A 19,602-nucleotide genomic window follows, 5' to 3' on the forward strand; every position below is an offset into this window, starting at 1 on the left:
GTGGATATTGGTTGGTGTAACATTATTTTGCAGCTTAGAGTGGAGTGTCCATGCTGGATTGATAATCACCTGGCTGTATTTTTGATAATCTGTTTGCACAGTTGTTCAGCTTTGCAAATAGCATGTTCTTGAATGACCTGCATAGAAAAAAATAAATCAGTGGGTCAAGACACGCATTCAACGCTGACAAACTCAGTGTGCTTTCCTTTATGTAATAAAGAGCAACTCGAGTGGAGCACTGGTAAGCACCTCGGGTCTGAGTAAGTGTATATGGGATCCTGGCGAAATGAAAAGGAACGAAGCAGATGAAGAACACAGCCAGCACAAGAAAGACGTTGTAATTGACTTTCTTAGCTTGCCTGGAACTGCCTTTTGTCTTGCGATAGGATTTATAAAGTTCTCTGCTTATTAGGAAGTAGCACACGACTATTAATATCAAGTTACTCCAGAATATGATCTGGCAGACAAAGCTGACCAGTTCGTGCCATTTTAAGCCCAGGTCAGTCTTGAGAGAGGAGCATTTACGCTCATTTTCTGGCATGGTGTTTCCCTTGTACAGTATCATATTGGGCAGCACCAAGAGAAACATGCACAGCCATACTGTTGCTGAGAGAATCTTTGCAGTTCTGGGTTTGCACGTGCCAGAATGGCCAAATGGTTTAGCTGCTTTCTGGTAGCGGTCAGCGCTAATCAACCCTAAAAATATGATGCTGATGTACATGGTCAAGTAGAATAGGACTGAACTGACTTGACATACGAAGACTTGGAGTCCTGGCGTTCTGAATCTTGACTCGATGATTATTTTAAACGGAAATATCAGTGTCATCAGCAGGTCGGCCATGACAGTGTTCTTAAGGTACACAATGAAGTTCGATTTGCTCGGGATTTGAAAGAACACCCAAATGGCCAAGCTGTTCATCAGGAGCCCACCAATAAAGAAGACAGTATAGAGCACTGTGAAGATCACCTGGCTGATTTCTCGGTCTGGTGCACACATGTCTTCCGCTGTGGTGTTTGAATGGTTGGAAAAGCTTTCTGTTCCATTCAAAGCCATTTCTAAATAAACAAAAAGCATAGTGTAATTGACTTAAGTGACATTGTTTTGTATTAAACATTACTGTTCTGACTAATAACAGTGACAATGTATTGTAAAGTTGATTGGCTTCTGCCTGATAACCTCATTCTTCAACCTGAAGAAGAATCTCAGGTGAAGAGGACAAAGACGAGAACATTGGAGCTTTGCCACCACATGACTAGGACACCACATATATCTAACTAAACTAGGACATAGGAGAAAGTGAGGACTGCAGATGCTGGAGATCTGAGCTAAAACGTGTGGCGCTGGAAAAGCACAGCTGGTCAGGCAGCACCTGAGGAGCAGGAGAATCGACTGAAAACCTTGACTTTCCTGCTCCTCAGGTACTATTTGACTGGCTGCGCTTTTCCAGCGCCACTAGGACATATACCGATAGCAAGTTCCGTTGGTGTAAAGAGCCACAAAACTATATACTTCTAGTCTTTAACTCTATTATTTAAAGGACAAGCCCGGTTAAGGTTGTATAGCATGAAACAAGGTTGCTTAAAGTTAGTTGACTTTTCTATAAAATAGAGGTAGACCAATACGAAGATTAGCCTGCTTTTAGTATTTTCTGACAATCCCCAGCTTGTTTATAAAATTAGCAATTGAGTCAAAATCTTGGAACAACTCCTGAACGGGTATAATTTTCCTTTGTGTACTACAGCAGATACTTTGCCATCACCGTCTCGAAGGCAGGTAGGAATGGGTGAAAAATGCTGGCCAAACCATTCCATAGAACCATGGAAATGATACAGAACAGAAGAGGGCCATTTGGCCTATCGTGTCCATGCTGACCCAAAGACACCCAGATGCCCTTTTAATCCCATCTTCCTGCACATGGCGCGTAGCCTTGTAGCTTACGGCTATCCAGATACTTTTTAAAAGAGTTCAGGGTCTCGGCCTCCACCATCAACTCAGGCAATGAATTCCAGACTCCCAACAAACTCTGCATAAAACAGTTTTTAACAGTTTCCAGATGTCCCCTCTAATCCTTTAGTATGAATGTATGACCCTGGTTTTTGAACTCTGTGCCAAAGGAAACAGGTTCCTCCTATCTACTCTGTCTCTAACCTTCATAATTTTGTATACCTCAATCATGTCACCCCTCAGTTATGAACAAATACATTTTATTAAAAGACTGATCACTTAGGTTGACACACTCCGTGCACTAATGAGGAAGTTTTTCACTGTTAACTTATTTGAAGGATACTATCATTTATCAGCTGAACCCCTAACTGCCCCAAGTCAATGAAAAATACCATTACACAACGGGGAGAAGAGCAGTTTATTGGTTCCTCAACTACAATCACTAAAAGTGGATTATCTGCCCATTATCACACTTATGTATATGGGTGCTTGGTGTATGCAAATTGACTGCTGTGTTTCCCTCTGTTACAACAGTAACCTGTGATGAAGCAACTCATTAACAAGGTTATGTTGTCCTTGGGTTTTTTTTCTCCAGAGAAGTCGTAAAAGACACAGACACCATAAAATCTAAGTTGAAGAGATTTTGGGCCATTTTGATTATAGCTAATAAAATTATAGCTCAGGCAACACATTTTCAAGTTTTTGAAAACAAAACTTGTATGATGAAAGAGGAGTGGCCAGTCCTCCCAGCTCAGCTTTTCTCTGGCTTGGTTTGGTTTTAGCAGTTGAAAAAGCTGCTGCACCCAGGTCCATGCTGATCCTCCTTTCTCTCTCTCACCCCTCTCTTTCTCTCTCTCTCTCTCTCTCTCTCTCTCACACACACACGCACACACACACACACACACACACACACACACACACACACCTTTTAAGACTCTGGGTTTGATTTTACCTTTTGTGCCAAGGGGTGTTTATGGGGATTGTTGCAAGTATTGGAAGCAACATCATTAAGTTGGTATAATTTCTTGGGTTTTTGGATAGGTTAAGTTATTCTGTATTCTGTTCTCTTTTGTTAGTGTTTCATTTGGTAATCTTATAAATAAATTGTTTTGTTTACAACTATGCGGTTGGACCAATTATATCCCTCCTGGAATATCTGTGTTACACCTGCTTAAAACAACGAGATAAGTCAGGATGGGCTACTTTCTTGAAATGTTTTGAGGGTGTCTGGCCTGGTCCATAACAGACTGCAATAGAAAAGTCAATCATTAACTGTAAATTGTCTCAGGATATCCTTGCAATGTAAGCACCACCAAGTAACTGGCTCGGTTAAATCAACCCTTTGGTTTAGTTTCAACAAAACCTAAATGCTGTTTGAATTTGACATATGGAGATACCGAAAGAGTTACAAACAAAATGATTGTTCCCAAGTGTGTGTTAATTAGGAAATGCAAAAGAAAGGTCCCACAACTTCTATACTAATGCAGGTATTATAACAGGTAAACTCGTTTCATGATACACTTAGTTAAGTCAACAAAGAGACACCGGTTCACCTTGAGAATTTGTTGGGATTTGAACCTACCTTTCTTTGCTCCTTTAAGACACCAGCTTGATACGCCACTGCAGTACTGAAGGCAAGCTGCCCTGTTACAGGTGTCGATTTTAATGTGAGATATTAAACAAAGACCCTGTATCTCAAATGGATACAGAAGATCCCATGACACTATTTTGGAACAGCTGGGCAGGTGCTCTCAGTAACTTGACACTCTGCCTCTTATTCTTGAAAGAGATATAAAATGGCCGCATCCAGCAGACAGGAAGAAAGACAGAAATAAAATCTTGCATATCGAGAGCATCAGGACCACCAGATTTTTAGAAGTGTTTTCTGGTCATTGTTCTGATGTAGAAATGTGGTGGCCAACTTGCACACAGCAAGCCTCCACATACAGCAGTGAGGCGATGATCAGATAATCTGGTTTTGAGATGTTGATTGAAGAAACAAAAGTTAGCCCATGTATCAAAGGTGACTTTATTGTGCTTTCCTTCAAAAGAGTGCTACAAGGTCTTTTACACACACCTGAGGAAGAAATGGTCAAGATTTTTCCTTGATCTCGTCCAAAAGATTGGACTTCTGAAGGCACAGCATCCCTCCAGTACTGCATTAGATTGTCACCTCGATATTGTACAAAGCTCTTCATTGGAACTTTGTGATAGGATGGGAGTGTTGTGAACTGAGGCACAGTGAGCACACATCAATCCTCAATAGAATAGAACATAAAGTTAACTTCAAAAACAAAAATTGTGGGAAACATTCAGCAGGTCTGGTAACATCAGTGGAGAGAATTTTTGGAGGTGGGATGTCACTGGCTGGCCATCATTTCTTGCCCTTGTGAAGATGGCGGTGAGCTGCTCTTGAGCTGCTGCAGTCTACCTGCTGTGGGTTGACCCACAATGCCCTTAGGGAGGGAATTCCAAGATTTTAACTCAGTGACCAGTGAAGGAATGGTGATACATTTCCAAGTCAGAATGGTGAGTAGTTTGGAGGGGAACTTGCAGGTGTAGTGTTCCAATGTATCTGCTGCCCTTATCCTTCTAGCTGGAAGTGGTTGTGTTAAAAGATGCTATCTAAGGACCTTTTGATTAATTTCTACAGAGAGTCTTGTAGGTAGTACAAGAGTGTCGGTGGTGGAGGGAGTGGTTACTTGTTCAGGTGTTGCCAATCAAGCAGGCTACCTATCCTGGATGATGATAAGCTTCTTGAGTATCTTGATGGGTGTACCCATCCAGGCAGGTGGGGTAGGGGGGGGGTGTGGGTGTGGGTGTGGGTGCCCTCCATTACACTCCTGACTTGTGCCTTATAGATGGTGGACAGGAGGGGAGTTACTCAGATATTCTGAGCTTCTGACCTGCTGTCGTAGGCACTGTGTTTATGTGGTGAGTCCAATTGAGTTTCTGGTCAATGATAACCCCCAGAATGTTGACAGTGAGGGGTTCAGTGACGGCAACACTGTTGAATGTCAAGGGGCATACCCCTGGACATTATGGGCAATTTAGCACGGCCAATCCACAGTGAGACAACAAGGGCACAAATGTGCTGTCTCCAAACCAGAACTGAAAGCAAATGTAGAGCAACTGAAATAAAAACACAAAGTTGCTGAGGAGAGAGAAAGCAGAGTTAATGTTTCTAGTTCAGCACTTTGTTTTTATTTCAGACCTCCAATATCAGCAAAACTCTGCTTTTTTTTTGTGGAATCATTAAACTTGCAGTATTTTCTGAGGTGCTAATGACCCCATCTTTGTCTGAAGTTGAATGAAAGGAAGCGTGACCAGAGAGGTGGAAACTAATCGATTTGTTGAAGCTGACTCCTCAATGGCCCTGTTACGTGAACAAAACTCTTTTTGATCTTTGGAAAGTTTTAATTGTAGATGTTTTTAGTTAACTTAATCTGAGAAGTTATGTCATACCATGGAGCAGGTAGGTCTTGAAACCAGGCCTGCTATACCTGAGGTAGCGACACTTCAAGTTCACAGCAAGGTGGAGTAACAAACCTGTGTGCTCCAAAACACTGTTGCTTAGTTTGGCTTCAAATTTGCAACCTCTTACTGTACAATACACTTTAGCCCAAGGGGCTTATGCCGTACAACTCGTGCAGAGATCTTGCAGAGGAAATTGAGAAACTGGCTTAGCCAAGTCTATTCAGGCTCCACAGTATTGAAGATCGGCAAAGTTTCATGAAGTGAAACCTCACCTCTCTGAACTCCATGTTCTTGTTGCCTGATGTAACTCACAAGAAGCCTCTAGATATCACATGGAGAGTACAGAGAGCGTTTTCTTCTTTGTTGTGAGATTGGCCATTTTATCTGTTAAATAAGCAACACATTTGAGCGAGGAAGAGTTCTGTTTATTTTGTGTGTTTGAGTTGCATTGTGAGTGCCTCTGTACATCCACCAATTATGGCAGGCATTTTCAATGGTGGTGTACTATGATCGGCACATGGTCTGTCATTGTGCATTAATTTTAATCCTGTATCTCAGTCTGCTAAGGATCTAACTTGTTGGTAACACCATACTTCCAGGATAGCTCATGTCCCAAAGAGATCTCCTTGAAGCTTATATCTCTTGAAGATTACTGTTGCTGCCTGAAAAGTGGACTAAATCCTTGTGTGCCAATCACATTGCTGTATCTGTGTCCACCTCCAGAGAAATTCTGCTGTTCCCAATCCCTTGGCTAGCTGTACCCTCCTGAATCTAGCAATTGTACTAATTGATACCTACATTTTCAGGTTTTAACTTTCACAACTGTGAGACTATTTTTTCTTCTGCTTTTGTCTTTATGTGTAAGTGAGAGAGAGAAATTGCAAGAATGACCTTGGGTTTGAATGTAAATGAACAATACTCTTGATTTAAAACTGAGAGGGAGTTTGCTGCAGCTGAAAAAAAATGACTTCACAAATGGTTTTTTGAAGAACACGCTGCAGCCTGTCTCCAAATGGACAAAAGGTGAGGAAAGGAAGCAAGGTCCATATTGCCTTTTGCTACTGGGCCATTTTACTTGGAGCTTCTCAATCTAACAAGCATCCTTCAGATCATACATCTCGCTTTAGCATCCTCTGAGGTTGGCCCCAACAATACTGCATTCACATTATGCTCTTAATGGTCGATCACCTGTTGTGTATTATGGTTGGCTCTCACTCTGTCTTTTGATAAAATGCAATGCAGTTGCCAAACTGACCAGATCTGTCCTGAGAATCTTAAATCCTTCAATATTTCCCACATGCTTTGAGAATTTAGCACACTGCTCTCTGGAGTTTAGTCAGATCTGAAGTCAGGCTTTGAGCTCATGATTTGTTATGTGCTATCCTCCATAACTGCATACATTGTTCCCTTAGAGTATGCACCTTGCCTGTTTTATGTTCTCCGATAGCTTTGTTAAGTTCTGCAATTAAGTCCTCTTTTCTACAGATGATTGCAGGCATGTGCTGTATCTCAGCTCAAGCACTCCAAACCAGAAGAAGGCAATTATTCTGCCTGCCCCCAAATAATACCCTTGTATCTCAACATTAATTTGGTATTTACATTGAAAAATCATGTGAAGATTATGCAAATTTCATTGTTCAAAAATGGTCCTTTACCTGCACATTAGCCCGTGGGTGATATGTTCCAAAACCTACCGTGGAAGTCCGAAACCACGGATAGGAGCGAACCCATTCATTTAAGTGGGAAACTTAACTTCCCAGTAGCTCCTTGGTCCCTGATGCAGGAAGGTTCCCTGCAATATGTTCAGGCTGCGGTAAACCATGGGTAACTGAAACCATGGAAAATGATTCCGCAGATACGGTGGTCGCCCTGTATAATTCTCTGCAGTTTGAGGAAGTCTTTCACAGTCATGTGGTGTTATGCTCCAAGTTTCTGAAATTTGCCATTAAGTTTCAAAAAAGTTTCTTCATGTTGCAGGGAACAGGTCAAAAAACATAATCAATGATCATGAAGGGCATCAGCATTCATAATTTATGTAGTCACCACACTCGCCAAGGGACTAATAAGTCTGTCAAGAAATTGTCACGGAAAATAGTGCATTTTCTGATCCACTGCAGTGGAAGGAATGTAACCCTTGCATTTTTGGTGCTTCTCACAATGCCCCCTCTAAGATTAGATTCCCCACATTGTGGAAACAGGCACTTCGGCCCAACCAGTCCACACCGACCCTCCGAAAAGTAACCCACCCAGACTCTCTCCCTCTGACTAATGCACCTAAAACTATGGGCAATGGCCAATTCACCTGACCTGCACATGCAAGGAAACCGGAGCACCTGGAGGAAACCTACGCAGACACAGGGAGAATGTGTAAACTCCACACGGACAGTCGCCCGAGGCTGGAACAGAACCTGGGACCCTGGTGCTGTGAGGCAGCAGTGCTAACCACTGAGCCACTGTGCCGCCCATAAGTATTCTGAAGGGGGCACCCGGATATTCAAAATTTCTGTCAAACAGAATTCTCATGAAAAATGAGAACACAAATTTCTTCAGGCACCATTTGGCCCATTGAATTCATGTCTCCTCACTGCAACAGCACTTCATCAAGTGCATTCACTGGAGCCCTGCAATTGTCTGCCCCAAGTACTGAACTAAAGCTCTTGCGAAAGCCATTAATGAATCTACCTTCACACCCTTTTCAAGCCAAACATTTCATATCACCACACCACCCTGCATTTAAACAAAACGTGTTCTTGTTGCATTGAGTTTTCTTGCCTTTTCCGTTAAACCTGGGTCCTCTGGTTTTACACCCTTCTGCCAATGTCAGTAGCTCCTCTTTCTCTGCTCTGCTGAGATCCCTCGTGATTTTGTACATCTCTATCAAATCTCCTCTGAGCCTTCTCTGCTCAGAGGAGAGTTAGTCTGGCTTCTTCAATCTCACTGTGTAGCTGAAGCACCTCATCTCTGGAACTGTTCACACCAGTCTTTTCTGCACTTCCTTTCAGGGCTCTGTAATGTTGGTTCCGTATTTAATTCTTCTGTGGATGAGGAACAGTAGAGGTCCGTTGCAGGTCTGTGAGAGTGTTGTCCTGAGCTGGGGTAGGTCTAATTGCAGGGAATGTAGGTAGCGGCGCATGGCTGCAAGCGTGGAGCGGTGGATCCGGAGGGAGGTCTGTTGCTGGAGGCCATGAAGAAGGGCTCGTGCCCGAAACGTCGATTCTCCTGCTCTTTGGATACTGCCTGACCTGCTTAGCTTTTATCAGCAACACATTTTCAGCTCTGTAATGTTGGGGCTTCCTTTGGAATCAAGAATTATAAAGCAGGCAGACAAATAGTGAAACTGAACAGGAATACTTCATTAACAATGCTCACACCTCCTCAGCCAGTTCTACACTAGACCCAAGCTCCCCTCCTCCCAGTCACTTGACCAGCTTTCTTAAAGAGACTGCACCCTCAACTACACACCTAACAGCCCCCATGTCCATTCTAAAATGTAGTGCCCAGAATTAGGCATTTACTCTCATTGTGACAAAGCCAGTGCTTTTGAAAGGTTTATCATAATCTTACTTCTGTACTTTATGCTTGTAAAGTCCTGGTGAGTCTGTCCATGCAGCTCTATAATTTTTTTTATCTTTTATCTATAAGCCTCTGTTTGCTGTTTCTTCCAAAAGAATCACTTTACACTTGTCTGCATTAACCTTCATGTGCCACTTGTATGTCTTTTTCAAAGTTTATGAGGCCTTTATCAATATTCTCCCCAACCTTTGCACTTTCCAGTTCTGTAGCAGGTGATTCTTTTCTATTCCATGTTGTCATTAGTGCAAACAGCAGCAGTGCCTTTCTCATACTGACTCCTGAGAAACCCCCCTCTGATTCAAGAAGCGACCATTTACCAATGTTCTGTTCACGGTATTAGGTCAGTTTTATATCCATCCTACTACTGTCTTTTTTATTCAACAGTCTTGAATTTTACTGACAAGCTGTCAGAGTAGGACTTTGTCAAATACCTTTTGGATGTCCCTACACGTCACATCAACCACATCATTCATAAGAACCATTAGATCATAAGATCTAGGAACAGGAATAGCCATTTTGTCCCTCAAGCACCTCCACCATTCAATAGGATCATGGCTTATGTGACATTACTCACATGGTGATTTGGAGATGCCGGTATTGGACTGGGGTGGACAAAGTTAAAAATCGCACAACACCAGGTTATAGTCCAACAGATTTATTTTGAAGCACAAGCTTTCAGAGCACTGCTCCTTCATCAGGCGGTTGTCCACATTCCCTCCCTCTCCCCGTAATCCTTGATTCCCGGACTCATCAAAAATCTATCTCAGCCTTAAAAATACACAGGGACTCTGCTGTCTGTGGCAAGGAACTCCAAAGACACTCCATCCTGTGAGGGAAGAAATTCCTGCTCATCTCAACCTTAGATTGGTGCGGCTTTATTCTGAGACTATGCCCTCTGGTCCTAGACTCTCTCATGAGGGAAACACCCTCTCAGCATTGACCCTGTCAAATCCCTTAGAATCCTAACAAAACCAGAAGTTACTGGAAAAGCTCAGTAGGTCTGGCAGCATCTGTGAAGAGAAATCAGACTTAATGTTATGGGTCTGGTGACCCTTCCTCAGAACTCCTTAGAATCTTATCTGTTTCAATGAGATCATCTCTCATTCTTCTCAACTACAATGAGAGCAACCTTCTCTTTTGCCTTATCAAAGACTCAGTCAAGTTAATTAAACACCACACATTTTCAACAAAATTTTCATGCAGGTCTTCCCTAATTAATTCACCTTTACCCAAATGTGCCCTGTTTTCTTTTGAGTCATAATTTCTCAAATCTGTCCAATCACAGAGCTAAAACAGACTGTTCAGTTCTTTATCCCTGCACCCTCTTTTTGCACACAAGTAAAACATGTCTAATTTCTAAGGAGGATTGGGAGATTATGGCCAGTACCTGTACAGTTTTCAACTTTATTTTCCTCTGTACTGTGGAGTATATCCCATCTGGTCCTGGTGAATTCTTACTCCAGCGGGTGTTTTGCAATACTTTCTGTTGTACACGCTGTGTTTACGTTCCTTAATTGTCCAATGATGTTCTCTGTCAAGGAAATGCAATTATATTAATTTCTCCTTATTCTCGTGCCTTTCTCCTGAGGACATTTGCCCTAGCTCTCTGTACATTACCACTTGCACCTGCTACCCTCCTTGGCATCTTGAACGAAGACCTCTTGACTATGGATTTACCCAATATCCAGGGTGGTATTTTAAAAGATAGTGATACAACCTGCCTAATGTAGAATACCGTAATGTATTCTCTCCTGAATATTTGTCTTAGATTAGACTAGATTACCTACAGTGTGGAAACAGGCCCTTCTGCCCAACCAGTCCACACCCAACCCTCCACAGAGTAACCGACCCAGACCTATTTCCCTCTGACTAGCACTTTGGACAATTTAGCATGGCCAATTCACTTACCCTGCACATCTTTGTGACTGTGGGAGGAAACCCACACAGACACTGGGTGAATGTGCAAACTCCACACAGACAGTCACCCGAGGCTGGAATTGAACCTGGGACCCTGGTGCTGTGAGGCTACAGTGCTAACCACTGAGCCACAGTGCCACCTTAATCCACACTCTTTTCTGCTTTACTAATCTTGACTAATAATGTCTTATTTTGCTGTGAATCTTAGTGAATCTTGGTTCCTGTAGCTGTTGCAAGTGTGGTGCTGGAAAAGCACAGCAGGTCAGGCAGCATCCGAGGTGCAGGAGAATCGACATTTCAGGCATAAGCCCTTCATCAGGAATGTGAAAGTCTTCCTGATGAAGGGCTTATGGCTGAAATGTTGATTCTCCTGCTCCTCGGATGCTGCCTGACCTGTTGTGCTTTTCCAGCACCACACTTTCGACTCTGATCTCCAGCATCTGCAGTCCTCACTTTCTCCAGTAGCTGTCATTGTGATTCTTTCTATGCAGCCTTGTCAGTACAAAAGTGATCCAAACTTCATTTCCTTAGTGTACTAGAATTCCACATTTCCACATTTTTGTGTGTTAGTTCCTCAAGCTATATCTAAAAACCTGGAACAGAAACAGACGATTGGCCGTGGGTGAGACTGTGATTAGATTTGATTAGATTCCCTAGTGTGGAAATAGGCCCTTCAGCCCAACCACTCCACACCGACCCTCCGAAGAGTAACTCACCCAGAACCTTTTCCCTCTGACTAATGCACCTAACGCTCTGGGCAATTTAGCATGGCCAATTGATCTAACCTGCACATCTTTGGACTGTGGGAGGAAACTGGAGGAAACCCACGCAGACCCTGGGAGAATGTGCAAACTCCACGCAGACAATTGCCCGAGGCTGGGATTGAGCCAGGGACCCTGGCGCTGTGAGGCAGCAGTGCTAGCCATTGTGCCACTGTGCTAGATTTCTGTTTCAGATGCTTTCTGCAAATTCTTTGCAAATTTTTGCTCACAAGTGTCTGACTTTCCTAACATATAACAGGGTTCAAATGGCCGCCAATTATTTATGAATTGAATAGTGTTGAATATACCTTTAATCGTGATGGGCAAGGGAGTGAAAGATTATCGGGGGGCGGGGGGGGGGGGGGAGAGGGAACGTGGATTTAAGGCTCAAATCAGATAATTTAGGATCTTATTGAATGGCGGAGCAGGCTTGATGAGCTGATCTCCAGCATCTGCAGTACCACACTCTTGGCTCTGATCAATCCACCATCTGCAGTCCTCACTTTCTCTTAGTTGATTTTAACCTTACTGCGAATCCTCTTCCAAGGATGCCTACCTTGAAGATGGTCTCCTCCTCTCTCTACAAGGATCTCAATGAGTCTCTCTCTCTCACTGCAACCCACAGGTCATCTCCTCTGCCCTGAAACTCTTCAGCCACATTGTGAAAATAGACTTGCTCTCAGCTACCTCCCGCAACCCCAACCCCACCTCCCTTTCCCCACCTCCCTTCCCATGTATCTCTCCACCCCCCCCGAGGCTCTCAGCCTCATTCCAGATGAAGGGCTTTTGCCCAAAACATCAATTCTCCTGCTCCTCAGATGCAGCCTGACCAGCTGTGCTTTTCCAGCACCACTCTGGCTCTGATCTCCAGCACCTGCAGTACTCACATTCGCCTTAATGGGCTGAATGGCCTACTCCTTATTTATATGGTCATGACTTACAATAGTGACAATGCTGCCACTTTAAGAAGTTATTTTGTCCTGGTTTTTGTTTTGAGGAGAAGTTGTAAGGCAGAGGTGACTAGCTGTTTCAAAGAAATTAAATATTTGTGAGATCTTGGCTTTTTTTAAAAGTTGGAACAATGGAAGGAGCCTGGATGTAGCCAACTCTCTCAGACTTGGCTTTCTAGTTTTTATTTAGCTTTTAGGTTGAGTTTTAAGCAGAGGCTGTTGGGGTCTTAAACGAGTTGGAGGCTTCAGTCAATGTCTCCTGCCTGCTACACTCTCTGATTTTTTTTCTTGATATGTTTTCCCTCCTGGATTGGAGAACTACATGGAGGGTTTGAGCTGTGGGGAGGGGCTGAATAGGCCGGGGCTGTTTTTCCCTGGAGCATCAGAGGTTGAGGGGTGACCTCGGGTTAGGGGAGTCCAAAACTCGAGGGCATAAATTTAAAGTGAGCAGGGATAGATAGAGGGTGCTGGGTGTATGGAATGAGCTGCGTGAGATAGTGGTGGAGGCTGGTACAATTAAAACATTTAAAAGGCATCTGAATAGGAAGGGTTTAGAAGGATATGGGCCAAGTACTGGCAAATGGGGCGAGATTGGTTTAGGATACCTGGTTGACGTGGACAAGTTGGATGAAGGGTCTGTTTCTCCGCTGCACATCTCTATGACTCTGTGACTCTTGACTAATTTGGTCTAAGATGAAAAGATGAAAAACTGAAAGAAACAAAGAAGCTGGTTTAGTGAAGGGAACACTGCCTTCAGTGGTGGGATGAAGCAAGGCAGGAATGTGTAAAAGACCATACTCAGAGGACTCAAATGGTGGGGCTTGGGTTATAAGACTGGAGAAGGTTGCAGAGTTAATATTGAGGCAAGGGCAGAGATATCTGAGTATTTTCAATTGATTTTGTTTAGGGCAGGGGTTTTTGTGGCTGAGAGCTAATGCTAGGTGAATAGAACTGAGTGCAGATCATGTTATGGTTAATGAAACTGCAGATACTTTAGAGTTTGCTGAGGAGTGGTCAAGCAGGGAAGCTGTGGGAATGACTGAGGGTCGGTATTCATCTCAGCCTGCTCTGATCTCGGTTCACCATCTTTAAGACTCCCATCTGCATTGTCAGGAGCTGGGTTTCCAAAAGGGTCGTGAAAGGAGACATTGTGGGCAGTCAAATAGTCGCTTCCATTAAGGCAGAACGGTCAAGGAAGATGTGAGGACTGTGTGGTAGGGCTATTTGGTCACACACGGTGGTCAGCTGATCGAGTTTGTTCGTGGCGAGTTGTGGCTTGTTGAATGAGGCCGACTGGCCTCGTGAGCCAGTTCTTTTGCCTGTGGATGGCCTCCCAGCAGCAGACTATGCTCCAACGCTCATAGAGTCACACAGAATGGAAACAGACCCTCCGTTTCAACCAGTTCTTGCTGATCATAATCCTACATTAAAATAGCCCCACCTGCCTGCGTCTGGCCTATATTCCTGCAAACATCTCTTTTTCATGGAAGTTATCTAAGTGTCTTTTAAATGTTGTAACTGTAGCCACATCCATCACTTCCTCTGGAAGCTTATTCCATACGCAAACTATTCTCTCTGTGTAAATAAAAAAAAGTTACCTCTCATGTCTTTTTAAAATCTTTCTCCTCTCAGGTTAAGAATATACTCCCTCGTCTTAAATGCCCTATCCTAGGGAAACGGCACTTGCCATTCACCTTATCTATACCCCTGATGATTTTATAAACCTCTATAAGGTCACTCCTCAGCCTCCTACACACCAGTGAAAGAAAGTCCCAACCTATCCAGCCTCTCCTTATAACTCAAACCCTCAATTCCCAGCAACATCCTGCTCTTGCTAGCCTGCCTGCTCTTGTAGACCTGGCTACAGCTGCATATTGTTCTGTCGGGACACAACCCCCTTCCCCAGCAGCTTCCACCAACATCAGCGCACCCCTTCCCCATCATTTCCTCCTTCCCCAGAAGCTAGTTGGTAATTAATATAGAAGTGGTACAGTGAGGGAGACAAACCTGTGGGCAGGTTAAGGGTTTGAGACAAGTCGCCACCAGCAGCACTTCCCCAGCGCTGAGATAGTGGTAGGGTCACAGAACAGCTGGCTCATTCTAAGAGCTGGGAAGCCCTGGGCGCATCTACATTGCTTATGTAGACATGTAGCGAAACACTGACTAACCAGCGGCTGCTGAAGTTTATTTTTAGATTCCCTACAGTGTGGAAATGGGCCCTTCGGCCCAACAAGTCCACACCAACCCTCCGAAGAGCAACCCACCCTGACTAGTGCACCTAGCACTACGGGTAATTTAGCATGGCCAATTCACCTAAACCTGCACATCTTTGGACTGTAGGAGGAAACCTGAGCACCCGGAACAAACCCACACAAACACGGGGAGAATGTGCAAACTCCACACAGACAGTTGCCCAAGGCAGGAATTGAACCAGGTCCCTGGTGCTGTGAGGCAGCAGTGCTAACCACTGAGCCACCGTGCTGCCCATGAACATGGTTTGAGCTGGCACTGCACCAGCTGGTTTTGTTGCCTCTCTGCATTCTGCAACTTTCTACTGCGTTAAGTCACATCTGACTTTCTGTCCCGGTATCTTTGCATGCAACTGGGTCAGTGGGAGAAACCTGGGATTTATCCCTCTTGTTAGAGTCTGACTGGATGGACCACCCTCTTGTCTCCAGACAAACTGGCACGCTCTTGGCGTGCATGGTCAAGCAGTTAGTTTCTCATCACTTTACCATGCAGCTTTTTTTTTTAACCTCGGCAATCAGGTTGGTCCACACTTACCACCGTGCTGTTTGCAGGAGCTTGCTGTGGGTAAGCTGACTCTTGCTTTTCTTGCATCGCAATAGTGACTACACTTCTAAAAGACCTTTGTTGGCTGCAAAGTGTATTGGGGCTTTCTGAGAGGTGTGATGAGGAACCTTCCTGCATAAGGACCAGACAGATACTCGCATGTTAGTGTGATGCCCCTGTCCATCTACTCAGACACGTCTCTCTGTGAAAGGGAGCCATTAACCCTGAGGTGGGGCAGGTTTCTCTGTTAGTACGGTTGGAGCCAGAGGATCAAGCTGCACATCTGTTTATCATTTCCATTAATACAAACAAGGAATGAAAGTGACTCCCTTGTCTATGAAATTGTAATGTATTTATTTGTATTTTTAAGAGGCTTCATAGGAATCCAATCCATGCTGTGTTTTAACATTTTCTGTGGGGAAATGGTTCAGGCACCCTAAATGGACTCGATCTATAGAGCACTGGTCTAACACTGCCATGGATAACCTACAATACAGTTTGAGTTTGAAGCTTCCAAGGACTAGAGGAAGTGAGTAGGCATGGGAATTCTGATGCCTGCTGACAAAACATTGCGTAAGAGCTGCAGGATTTGTGTGATCCAGTCAGAGAAGTGAGATGTGATTGAGAGTGAAATGGGAGCGTATATTAACATGGAAAGTTGTGTGCCAAACAAAATACATTAACAATATCATGAGTGCAGATTGTTATAAATGTTTTCTCTCCAAAAACTTTGAAGTGAGCCACTTATGGATGAAATACAGAAAATTATTGCAATGATGAAGTGAAAGAGACAACACAGACCACTTGAGCAAAAAATAGTTTGGTTTTGAAACAAAGCTGGATGCAGCTGCATTATCTATACACACCATTAACAAGAAGCTACAGATAATAGATTGCAAATGCGATAGTAGAAGATTACACAATTATGCAGTAAATTCACATGTAGAAATTTGAAGTTGGGCACAGACTGATGACTCCTCCTTTGGCTTTCTAACACAGCACCTTACTTTATTAACCTTAAATATATTAGTGACGAATACTTCTTTCCTTTACCCCAAATGGGTTAGTTCAGTCAATCCAGTAAATTATATTGTTTCAAGAAGACGTGGCTGCTGACACTCTCTTTTTTGAAAAAAAAGGTTAGAACTTAGAGCATTCGCAGCATCCTTCGAAAATACATAAACCCTTGAGGACGTTGTGCAAATAATGACCTTTTTCAAAAAGTGGTAACGGGAAAATATGCAACCAGATATCAAAATAAAAATTAATGTTACAATGATTATCGCGCATAACAACTGCAAATGTTTAGCCAGGATTTCTCATTATTGAAAGTAAAAACTGAAATTGCTGGAAAAGCTCAACAGGTCTGGCAGCATCTGTGGAGAGAAATCAGAGTTAATGTTTCTGGTCGAATGACCCTTCATCAGACTTGGATTTGTTTTTTTGCTGTCTGCTTAAATCATACTAACAATTTATGGATTTGATTAATCCTTTCACTAAATGCTTCCACTAATTCTCTAAGTGAAGGTTTGAAGTTGTTACCTGCTATGTCTTTGCCCGGTTCCTGGTTGATGATGTCAGAAGCATCGAGCAATCTGACCTCTGTGTGTGAGAATGAGCGAGTGTTCTCTATGAGGAATTGTACTTGTATTCATTTGTTGGAAACAAGGACCTATTGCCTTCCGAGTTGCAGCTTTATCACGGCTTCTGCTTTCAATTCTGGTTATGTAATTCACAACAAAAGTATTTCCCCCTTGCTGTCTGCTGTCCGGAGCTGGAAATATTGGTCAATGTCGTAGTTCATTTTAAGTTCTGGAAATATCACTGACTGTCTCAAACTCTGCTTCACTATTAAATCCTCCCTTTTGGAGGCATTGTTTCATGCAGAATGCAATTCTTAGTCTCTACTACTTGGCCTCAAGTGACATCTTATGATCACTGTACAAATAAAGATAGGTAGCACTAAAACCGAAGTATAAAATATCAGTTTTGCAAAATTATTTTATTATTGGTTTTGTAATGTGACGATTGAATCAGTGCTTTTTTAAAAAAAACAACTTTGGGATTAATGCCGACCTGTTAAAAATACGCTCCTTCTCTGCAGTCTGTATTCAGTTCGTGATCTCCCCTCGACTGTACCTGCATATCCCAGCATTAAATAAGACTGTATCAGCCAAGTTGCTAGCTGCCTTTTTGAACTCTGACCGTGCAAAGTTGGTGTCTGAATGGATCTGATGGAATCAGTGCTGTAGCTTCCTTTGGGACCCAGCCAAATGCTGCTGTTTGATCAGAATGTAAGAACTAGGAGCAGGAGTAGGCCATTCAGCCCTTTGAGCCTGCTCCACCATTTAGTATGATCATGGCTGATCTCACCTTGGCCTCAACTCCACTCTTCCACCCTATCTCCATAACACTTCGATCCGTTGCTTCTTTAAAATCTGATTTTCTCCTTCCTAAATATACTCGATCTCCCCGCATCCACCACACCCTGGGGTAGTGCATTCCACAGATTCATGACCATTTGTGAATGATAATTCCTCCTCATTTCTGATTTAAATCTGTCACCCTGACCCCAAAACTATGTTTGTTTTGCTGTAGCTCCTACTGTGGCTTTTTAGCGCTGGGCATTTTAGCACTGGGTCAGGTTCCGCCAACTCTGCCTCTATTACGCAGTTGCTCACTTCTTGGACCTGGAGGGTCTCTGAAGAAATTAATCTCCTCATCAGGCGGCAAAGGTGTCGAGTCAGTGACGTTCACCATGCCCATCTCAGATTCCGAGGGATCCTTGATGCTTGATGGAGAGGGCGAACTCATGGGTTCCAGAATGGTTGGAAAGGCAGTCGGGGAGCTGAGCACGTTTAACTCCCACGCTGTTGACAAGTTTCCATCTTTCACATGGTCCAGGTACTTGTTAAGGACCATCACACCTACCTGAACTTTATACGTCACTGGATCTAATCTTGAGTTGAATATACCTGTTACCCATGCAGGGCCATTCCTGGGATTCCTACACTGAACTTCATCTTTTGAAGCAAAATGCCTCTTTCGCTTAATGGGCTCTTGTGCTTGGCATTGGCACGCCCGTTGCTGTAATAGTTCACCAGCTCAAAGAAAGACCTAACCTCCGATTTTGACTTGGGAGTCAGGGCACCTTTCATTGTTCTTACTTTCTTGTCAACTCTGTAGCCCAAGTTGGTCACTTTAGGTGTCTGGAACTCATGTCTTTCACCTCTAAGGCACACATCCACCGGGGAGAAATGTCAAACAAGTATGTCCACGTTCTCTTAGTGCTTCTTATTGGTCTTCCCTGTTATTAGCACATCATCTGGATAAATGACGACCTTGCAGTAGATCTTGTGATATGTTCTCTATTGTCTACTGAAAAATTCACAGGTTAATGGTATCCCAAATGGCAGCCTCTTATTTTGATGCAGACCTTTATAGGTATTAATTATAGCATACTTTTGGGAATCCTTATAAAACCGCAGTTGCAAGTGCGTATGGTTCATGTACAGCTTCATTAAGGACACCCCCCTACCAGACTTGTGTATAAATCCCCTATGTGAGGGATTGGGTATTTATTCAGCTGTGAAAATTGGTTTACAGTTTGATTAAAATCTTAACAAAGGTAAACCAATCCATTGGGCATCTCAATCATTATAATTGGTGCTGGCCATTCCACAGACTGGACTGGTTTGATGATTCCTTTGCTTTCCAGGTTTCTGATTTCTGCCTCTACGTTTATTTACCTACAAGGCAGCTGCCAGTGGGCGGGCCTTGCAGAATTATGGAATTGCTTCCTGGTCAACATACAAGCTGGCCATGGTTCCTTTGATAGACCCTAGACCTTCCTGAAAATCTTCTGGTTATTTAATTAGGACTTCACTCAGGCAGCCATTTTCTAATTGAAAAACGTTCAGCCAATCTAGGTGAATCTTTCTCAACCAATTTGGCCCCATCAAGCTTCAGTCTGAGCTTTTTGCTACAAACCGTTGTAATGGAACCAGCTGCTTCTCATAAGAGACTTGAACCAAAATTGTATCCTTAATCTGGAAAGGTTCACCAATATACATTCTCAATCTAGCCAAAGTCTTGCGCAAGCTTGTGAGTTGGAGCCCAGAGTGAAGTTTGTTAAAGACTGGTTCTATGATCATTGAAATTGCCACGCCGGTATCGACCTCCATCA

General features: G+C 43.4%; 2 protein-coding genes across 6 annotated transcripts in view; one reads left to right on the forward strand and one right to left on the reverse strand.

The window, feature by feature from the left end:
- The window catches only part of LOC132821781 (mediator of RNA polymerase II transcription subunit 12-like protein), a 604,412-nt gene that overhangs the window by 407,598 nt on the left and 177,212 nt on the right, over positions 1-19,602 (forward strand). The window lies entirely within an intron of this gene.
- Positions 35-18,338, reverse strand: LOC132821653 (P2Y purinoceptor 12-like). Its single transcript, XM_060834364.1, has 2 exons — positions 18,098-18,338; positions 35-1,056 (listed from the first exon to the last, which is right to left on the reverse strand). The coding sequence occupies exons 1-2, from the start codon at positions 18,336-18,338 to the stop codon at positions 35-37; spliced, it is 1,263 nt and encodes a 420-aa protein (XP_060690347.1).

This window comes from Hemiscyllium ocellatum, chromosome 13, assembly GCF_020745735.1.
Source record: "Hemiscyllium ocellatum isolate sHemOce1 chromosome 13, sHemOce1.pat.X.cur, whole genome shotgun sequence".
Taxonomy (NCBI): Eukaryota; Metazoa; Chordata; class Chondrichthyes; order Orectolobiformes; family Hemiscylliidae; genus Hemiscyllium; species Hemiscyllium ocellatum.

Coding starts and splice junctions, on each gene's coding strand:
- LOC132821653 (XM_060834364.1), bottom strand. CDS start 18,338: ATGGTCCTTAACAAGTACCTGGACCATGTGAAAGATGGAAACTTGTCA. Junction 1,057..18,097: donor AGACCCTCCAGGTCCAAGAA/GTGAGCAACTGC, acceptor TTGTTTATTTAG/AAATGGCTTTGAATGGAACA.